This window comes from Aedes albopictus, chromosome 1, assembly GCF_035046485.1.
Source record: "Aedes albopictus strain Foshan chromosome 1, AalbF5, whole genome shotgun sequence".
NCBI classification, from domain to species: domain Eukaryota; kingdom Metazoa; phylum Arthropoda; class Insecta; order Diptera; family Culicidae; genus Aedes; species Aedes albopictus.
The window spans coordinates 150,833,404-150,842,416 of NC_085136.1; the positions used below are offsets into that span (position 1 = coordinate 150,833,404).

Below are 9,013 nucleotides of genomic sequence, written 5' to 3' on the forward strand. Positions count from 1 at the left end.
TGTGTTCCATCAAAGACGAGCTCTGAAAGGCGCCTGGGGTCCAATGGACCCCAGGTATCCCTTTTAGGGTTAATGGCTTGCAGTCAAAAAAAGCCAAACTCGCATATTTTGCCCTATAAATTGAGGTATAGCTCAAAATTGTGACGTGTTAGAGCAAATCTGAGCCCGGATTCGGATTCAGCGGCCCAAAATCCTTCGGAGACACATAAGTTTGCTCTTGAGACGGACAAAAGGTTAATTTTTGTTACGCTGTGCAAGCTTATTTTTGAATCCCACCAGTAGTATGCGAAAAGAGGTCCACCGCCGCAGTTTCTGGCATTTCTGAGTTGTTTGTTCCCTGACTGACACGAAATGAACTTATCTCTTATATCGTGAATCTCTGACCTTTTTACATATAGGTATATTTTACCAGCGAAGAAAATGACGACGAAGGCACCGGGCCGGGGTTGTACCACCGAATGCCAGAGCCACCCCAGGACATGTCTCCCCTGGCGGAGGACGATAACTTCTCCGAATCTCTCTCCCAGCCGAACCAGCAGTCGTCACTGGAACAGGTCGAGTACGACATCCTGATGGAGGGCGACAACCTGGCACCAGGCTGTGTGGCCCCCGCTCCGACCCCGGCGCCCTCGATTGCGCCGTTGGCCGAAGTCGAGATGGATCCGGGCGACGACGACCCGGAACCGGAAACGGAAACCGACCACACCGAAACGGTGACGGTGCACGTGACCACCCGGGAGAAGCAGGAACAGGAACCGGAAGCATCCGCCGGGGCGACCGTCGTGATCATCGAGGACCAGATCAAGCGTAAGAAACGTCGCGAGCGGAAGGACAAGGACTCCGTTCAGCAGCAGAAAAGTGAGGACGACAGTAGCGAAAAGAAGGGGTATGCAGTTTGTCCGTGGGATGATGAGTGAGTATTTTCCCAACCAAAATATGTTAATATTACAAATGTTTTCTTGTTTTAGGGATGATTCCACTGCAGACGATGCTCCGTATGTGAAAACATATTCTACCCTCGGATATCTGTGAGTGTTTCCAGGAAATAGCAGAGCTCGTTTTGGATGGGGATTCGGAGTATAGAAACTAAAATCGTGTTTGGATGTGGTATTGTCAGTGAAATGGAATCATTCGAATGTTTCTGTCAATCGGAACCTTGTCAGCAGATACTGGGATGTGTAAGCAATAATTAAAGAGAGTATTTATAGGCTATAGATGAAGAAATCAGGAGTCAAATTTCCATTAGGGTTACGATCCAAGCCCTAGAACTAATCCTTTTGTGAAATTTCTCGCGTAAACCTTACAATGACAGTTCTTCAGAGGGATATATAAACAAGATGAAAGAAATTGAAAGTGACGAGAAAGATTTCCAACTTCCGTCATAAGATCTTCGAAGGGAAGCGAAACAGTCTAAGATTTCTTCTGGTGCATCTGAGAGCCCCAAAAACTGAATACACAGCAGATAACTAACTAAAATGCATCACATACTACTGAACAACCACGTCTGAGACTTCATTCTTCCTGGTCACTTTCAAGAGTAGTGAAGATTTTGAGGTTTATGAAGCGGGAAGTTTTTCGATGGTTTTCTTCTAATCATTCAGCTTTGAAGTTAAATTAAGTCGATATCTCAAAATGTGTTTCAACTGCATAACATCAAATCGGTGATTAACACAAGTCTTGCGTATCTTTTCAACTCGCGTTGAATCATAATATTTGAATTAATCATTATTCAACAAATTTATCATGGATCTTATCTATCTAGCCGTATAATAAATAGTGTCTAATTAATGGAACACCTTGAATGTTAGTAATAAGTAAGAAAACTTTGAGGCAAAATAATAGTTTTCTATAGTGCATCGACAACTTGGAGGAAAGGAGAAAAAATAAAACAAATTGTCTCATGAATTACTCTTAAGAAATATTGATAGATTCACGATTGATCCATGCTACATTTGAATTGGCCAGGACACAACTGTTCCTGTCATGATACAAAAAATGTATTGCAAAACGTACCTCTCACGTTAGAAGAGCAGTGTTGGAGGATTCATGAAAACTTAAACAATACACATTTTTATTGATATAAGACAATTTAAACAAGCAGAATATCCGCATAGCTATCATACTTCATCTAAAGCATAGGAATATTTAGACATCGTAGTATCATAACACATAGAACAGAACATTTTTGTGAATGACTAACTTATCCATAAGTAATCACAAAACCTCACAGAAATGTGTTATTGGAAAACAGACGGCAGACAAACGCCTTTGTACACCATTATTGAAACGCATCAACGTTTTGTTCACCATATGGAAGAAAACCAACCAAAATGATGAGTGGAACTAAAGTGAAGTGTGGTACATGAGTGGGGAAACAATTTCGAAAAGAATGTTGGATAGAACTGTCATTGCTGGGCTTACGTTTAGTACGGTAGAATTGTTTAGTTTGGAAGAAGCAGATTTGAATAGTAAATGTTTGTTTAGCATATTTTTGAGGTAACGAAACAGTCGAGTAATATAATGCATTTCACTGTGTTAGGGACATTGCTAACATCGTCTAGTATCCGCTGATTGTATTCCGACTGCTGAAAAATTGAATGTTGAAAGGGATGCTGCTAGTTTTATATCTGTTCATGGAATAATTGAATCGGTTGATTGTTTGATGAAATATTTTTCGCACAGCGAAAATGTGGGGATCAGTGATAAGAATATAAGTATGTTATTCTTGAGTGACGACAAAGGATAATAACTCTTAATAGTTATCCATAATCCATTTTGATCATCGCAGAGGTGCAGAAGCCATCAAAACCTGCTGCAGAATCCATCATAGAAACATAACACATCGTTGCCTCTTATCCTTAAACGAACTCCTTGGAATGTCCAACAAAACAAACAAAACAAAACAATGTGGCGCTGTCAGATTCGGCGATCCATGCAGCAAATCGGGGAAGTTTTGGATCGGCTCTAACAGCTTCAAGGGCTTGCCAGGAGATTCCGTGTAACGCAAAGCAAGGTTGAGGTAAATCAACACGATCTGGAAGCAATCGCTCCAGTGCATTCTCTTCTTCTTATTTCTGGCTAGCTGACCTCGTAGTTGTAGTTTAACATCCGCCTATTTCTGGTACTAAGCGTAAACACGGACGGTCAGGGATACATCCAAACAAACATGACACCCTATCTACATATCAAACTCAATAACACATGGGCCGGGACCTACGGCTTTACTTCCTATCCGAGGGAAGGCGTGTTGTCTCAGAAATACCGATGGCGTCGACTAAGATTGAACCCCTGACGCCGCTCAGCGCAATTTCAAACGAGACGGCAAAGATGACAACAACGATTAGAGCGGTTCCATCTGCTGGCAGCTACAGATCCACAAAGTTCTACGAGGGGAAACATCTGCCTGACGGAAACCCATCAGGCGATGATGCTGTAGTCGTCGGATGACGGATGAAATGTAAACAATATTGACCCTGCAGGGGGCAAATAGATACCGAATTATGCACCCTTTGATAATGTGAGACTTCCAGTATTCAATGCACCAACTTTCGATGGAAATCACCGGACCTGAACCAGATCCGACCGATTTGATCGATTTTCCGTCAGCCAGACAGATCGTCGTCGCTTTCGTCGGTGTCTGCTTCCTCAAAAAAGCTGGAATTGTTCGTCATGTGGGCCGTGGCACCTGAATTCAGATACCACACGTCAGCCTCTCCGGGCACACCAGCAGCCAGACATAGATCACCTCCTGACTTCGCTTTGACGATATTTGCTTGCTGGGACTACTGCTTTTCCTGTTGATCTTTTTCCGGCAGTCGCGCTGGTGTGCCCCTGCTTCTTGCAATAATGACACACTTTCCCTTCTTCACTTTTGGCTACTCCGCCGGATTCGGTCGCGAACGCTTGCTCGCTCAATGACCCGAAGTCTTCCCTCGTCGAGCAGCTTTCCCTTCACGAAATCGACGGTCAGATCCGCATCTGGTCGACTTTTGAGTGCCATGATCAATCCACCGTAGGACTCCGAAAGACTGGACAGCATTAGAGCCACGAACCACTGGTCTTTCACATCTTCGCCCAATGCAGATAGACGAATCCGCAACGCCGTCATCTGCTTAAGATGTTCCGCCATGTCCCCGTCGTCCGGCATCTGCAACGTTTTCAACTGACGCACGAGCATAGTTAAGCTCGAAAGAGAAGAACGCTCGTGGTAATCTTGCAGAGCATCCCACATCTTCTTAGCCGTGGACTTTTACATCACGTGAATCAGTTGGCCGCCTTCCAGTACCAATCTGTTAGTTGCATGCGAATACTTGTCTTTTTAGAACCAGGCTGCACCCACTTTTTCCGGCTTCGAATTCGCCAACCCAACACATTCAACACTTTTTTCTCGCGTCAAGAAAAAAAGTACCTTAAACTTCCAGATCGGGTAGTTTTGGTCGTTTGGCTTGTCTAACGGAACTTTCGAATCCGCCATTTTGCCTTTAATAGGAGATCGTTGTCCCTTTGACACACCTGTGTCATAGTGGGGCCAAAAGATTGTCAACGTGGAGAACCCAATAAACGGACAATCGGTGTAATGCTTGGACTTAACACTCAACAGGTATCGCCAGACGTCTAACTGAAGAATACGAGGGAGAAGCTTGGGGAGAAGTCACATGCTGAGAAAAAGGCGCCTCGTAGCATACGGCTACTTACAGTGGCTCAAAAGTGCGCGGCAAGCTCCAGCGAGCATTCGATCTTTTGAGTGGAATCGACTTACAGTGCAAACGTGACCTCGTACAAGAAGCGAAGTTGTTTGTATAATTGTTTGCGCCCATCGTTGAAAATCTGTTTTTTGAAGTCGGTGTGTCGCATTGTGGACTGTAGGTAGCGCCATCGTCCGCTGTTGTGTCCTAAGATGAAAAACTGAAATGGTTAGCAAGAAGAGTATATCCTAGAGTGTATCAGTGAGTCAAGTCAGCCTGCGTAGCTGTTCCAAAGTTCCGGAGATGTCGCTGGTAGTATAGGTTCTGCAACCACTGACGGAAACGTTTGCACTGTCGATAGCGCTCATCGACGTGAAAGCTGCAAATGCTGACTTTTTGAAGTATCGTACAGGTAGGTCTACCTTGATCGGTTAAGTACAATCCGTAGCTGCTACAGAAGGAAGTCCAAGATGCTCTGGTGGATCCAGCTGTTTTCCTTGCCACTCTCCATACCGGGAATGTCGAGGACGGATTTGGTATCTTAGTTGCCCAGAACACAATCTTCTTCAGGATCGTAACTAGCAATCAACCACAAAATGTATACCGTGCCTTTTCTCCATCGCTAACCACCGTCAAAACTGAGCGACGGTGAATGCTCGGAGTATGTTCCAGTGGGCATGAAGCTAGCGGAACAGCCGGAGACAGCCAAGCCACTTGGAATTTGATGACTGCCCAAAGACGACGTTTTTTTTTGCTTCAAGGTTAACCTTTCAGTAAACACTAAGCGGAAATTCATACGGATCGGTGGTTGTCTCCGGTTATTGTGAAAATCAGCGGTTCTACCTGATGACTCAGCGAAGTTCCCTACAATCAACCAAGAGATCATGATCGGTAGACTGCAAACTGCAGTTCAACAAGCAGTTCGTAACTGCACTAAGTGTATTAGATTGCTAGGGCAGACCGCCAATCAGCTCATGGGTAGCCCACCTTTATCTCGAGAGAAGGCAACACGAGCGTTCACCCACGTGGGCGCAATTTCCTAAGCTTCCTAGAGCAAAATTTCCACAGGGAGACCTTGCGTTATTCAACTCCAATTCCAATTCAATCAGTTTGACTCAATTGTCATTCTCGGAATTGGTAACCTCCATGTAGATCTATGAATTTGGATTTTATAGCCGTAGTATTGCATAGTCATGCATCCGTAACATTGACAGAATTACCATTCGACATATTCATCTATTGTTGCACGTATCAGCCTAATTAGATTCGCCAGAGTTATGACGTTGTCTATTAAATAGGTTTCTTTTCAATGAATTGTACGCTGCTTCCAAATCCATGAACAGATGGCGAGTCTGCAAGTTTTATTACTGAAATTTATCTAGAATCACCGCAGAGTAAACACCCGATTTGCCGTTGACCGGCCGGTCAAGCGGTCTCAATCAGTTAAACTGGATACGCGACAGTATCTACACTAAATTCATTAGGGTAATCCTCTCATAATCGACCGGAATCTCGTTCTTCCTAGCAGCCTTAATGTTTTTTAAGCTCTTCTTCTTAACCTATTTCAGTCATAAACAATGTTAATCCAGTTCCTGGTTACACTTGCGTTGTCGTCATTCACCTGAATGCCACCATTGTTTTGTCTGTCAGCATATTTCCTTCCTGGCTATTAGAGACGAACCAGCCAAGAGCTGAAAGTCTCTATAATCGATCAACGATCAAATCGATCAAATCTGACTATACATCTCAATGGTTGCTCCTCCGTGATTGATCTGAGCTGGTACCAATTGCACTGAGATCCAAATGAATAAGGGCTGGGACACTCCACTTATTCTCAAAGTGCAATTCAAGCAGCTCATGCATTTTTGATCAATAACGACGCCGGCCACGTCCTTATATTCAGTTGGGAAGGGAAAGGAATGTTAGAGTGTACTGGTTGTTGCTACTAAAGACCGAGAGCACCTCTGCATCCCCACAACCAGCATGGACTTAGGTGTCTGTTAGACGGAAAGGATGGGAGATTTGGAAGTCACCGTTGGGTCGGTGATGCGATCCATGGATAGGGGTTATTTATAGTGTTCGAGATAGATTGTGTGGTGAATCAGGTGAATAAGGGTCAAGCGCCACAGTACGCTTTGGTTGCATAACTTGTAGGCGTTATATAGAAAGATACAAAGTAGGATGGAAGAGACGGACCAGGGATTGAACCCATAACCTTCTGCATACGAATCAGAAGCGGTAGCCACTAGACCACCAAGCCCGTCCCAAGGGCTGAAAGTCTCTATAATAAAGACAAATCAGTCAATCAATCAAGGCTATTGCATAAAACCTCTACATATCGTTCCGATCCATGCTTTCCCGCGCTACAGCAATCTTGGTGTCGTTTCTAGCTGCGATTGGTTTTGTTGTATCAAATTACTCTTTTTTATTCCATGAACAGGTTATAAATCTAGTTAGCAAGGTACTATAGGCAAGGTCAGGTTGGAAAATATTGAAAGAAGGTTCGGAAAAGAGACTTTGTGCTTGGCGCAAACTTGTACTGTTGAAAACTGAGTGATTCCCTATATGTGAACTAAATTTAATAACCTAGAAAAAACAAAGGGTAAGATTCATGTATATGGTTGTTGTTTTAGCTATACAGCTATTGAAAATGCTATTCTCTCTCTATCTTCTTACAAATAAAATCGTACAACTATATTCAAACAAATACCCAAATTTACCATTACAAAACCAACACCCAAACCCTTTTTGGAAGGCGAAACGCAACCATTTTGCTTACTAGATCTTGTCTACAACAAAGTGAAGAAAACCCATTATCAGAAGAAATATTGAATCCACCGGAAATAGAACATCGTAAAGTATTTATTTTACCAAAAATTTCTTACCCTCTTTGATCGACAAATAATGTTAAGAAAACAATCGCGTAGAATGCCACAACAATATACCAATCAAACAGCATCTTTTAACGGGTATAAGCTAATAAGTGGATTAATAACAATGTACTTAGGAACGAAGCTCCTAGATCTTCAGCAGTTCTTCTACACATTTCCCATGTCATTACAAAAAAAACAACATGTTAGGAACAAGTAGTCAAGTAATGTTCAAAGCGACGATGATCTTTAGTACGCGATCCCCATGATGCATATCATGCTTTTGAATCGTTTCAGTAACCTCACAACTGTTTTCTAGTATTACGTTCCTGCGTCATTTTTGTAATCGAACAACCCCATTAAGTTTAGACACTATGATCATAAATTCTAGTTTGCTCAAAGCACTACCCGAAGTCGTCGCTTTCCTATTAGTGAGAGAAAAGAAACAACAAAAACCAGGACATTCTATAATGATTAAACTGAGTATTAAATAGATGACAGTGAAAGCAAAAATATAAAATTTGAAGACAAACCAAACAAACACAATGATACAACGCGACAGTTTACTGAATTTTATCGCTCGTAAAATGAAACTAGCCTAGTGAGAGAAAAAAAAATAAACAGAGATTTAACAATTGTCGGAAAAGTATAGACATTTGACTTGATCATATTAGAAACTATGAAACTTAAAATAATGTTACTAACATAAAAATGAAAACAAAAATGCTAGTTGAAAGAAAAACAAAATGCCAGTTAATGTGCCGCTGTATTAGTGACTATGTTATAAAGTACTTTAAAAGATATAAGTGAGCCGATGATAAACAAAAAAAAATCAACAAGGAACGTCGAACTTAGCTGGTCCCCTGCATCATTTAATCCACACATCATGGTAGCAATCTTGCCATCCGGAGTACATGTGAATGTAATGGGTTTTGTTTACAACCACCCTTCAAACCTGAAAAACTCCGCATAGCAAAGAAAAAAACTGTCGTCAAAACTGGTTGAACACGAAACAGTTAGTAATTTGTTGTAAAAGTAAATCGAAAAAAGTACAATAATGCATTAAAATGAGATTGGTAAGAAGCGTAAAACAAATAAAGAAGGAACAAAATGTTACCGTTGGTGGTTTTGCACTGGAAACTGGAAAAGAAAGAAGTCCCTGAACGGTTGGACGAAAGAAACGAATCACGCTAAACGTGTACTAGTTATGCAGGAATGTTGTACACGAACTCTTCCTTTGCGGACGCCACTATTTCTACACGTTACACAATTACGCTGTTCAATCGAACACTGTTCATATTATGTGTGGTGGCCGTGGTGAAGAATTGGAAAATGTACACCAAAACGGAATGTGTAAGAAGTGACGAATCGATTTCACTAAGACTCTCCTTGTTTGCTTGTAGCAGTTTGTTGTTCGTTGAGCGAATACCTTCGAATGATTGCCGCTTTGCTCAGTCC

The 9,013-nt window shown here is 42.2% G+C and overlaps 1 protein-coding gene across 5 annotated transcripts in view; it reads left to right on the forward strand.

The window, feature by feature from the left end:
* The window catches only part of LOC109424901 (uncharacterized), a 201,252-nt gene extending 192,581 nt beyond the window's left edge, over window positions 1-8,671 (forward strand). For all 5 annotated transcript variants that reach the window (XM_062845591.1, XM_062845594.1, XM_062845592.1 and 2 more), the window contains 2 exons: window positions 399-913; window positions 969-8,671. In XM_062845591.1, the coding sequence (XP_062701575.1) occupies window positions 399-913; window positions 969-1,032 (579 nt within the window). In that variant the 3' untranslated portion in view covers window positions 1,033-8,671. The remainder of the gene's footprint in view (window positions 1-398; window positions 914-968) is intronic.
* The last annotated feature ends 342 nt before the right edge of the window (window positions 8,672-9,013 follow it).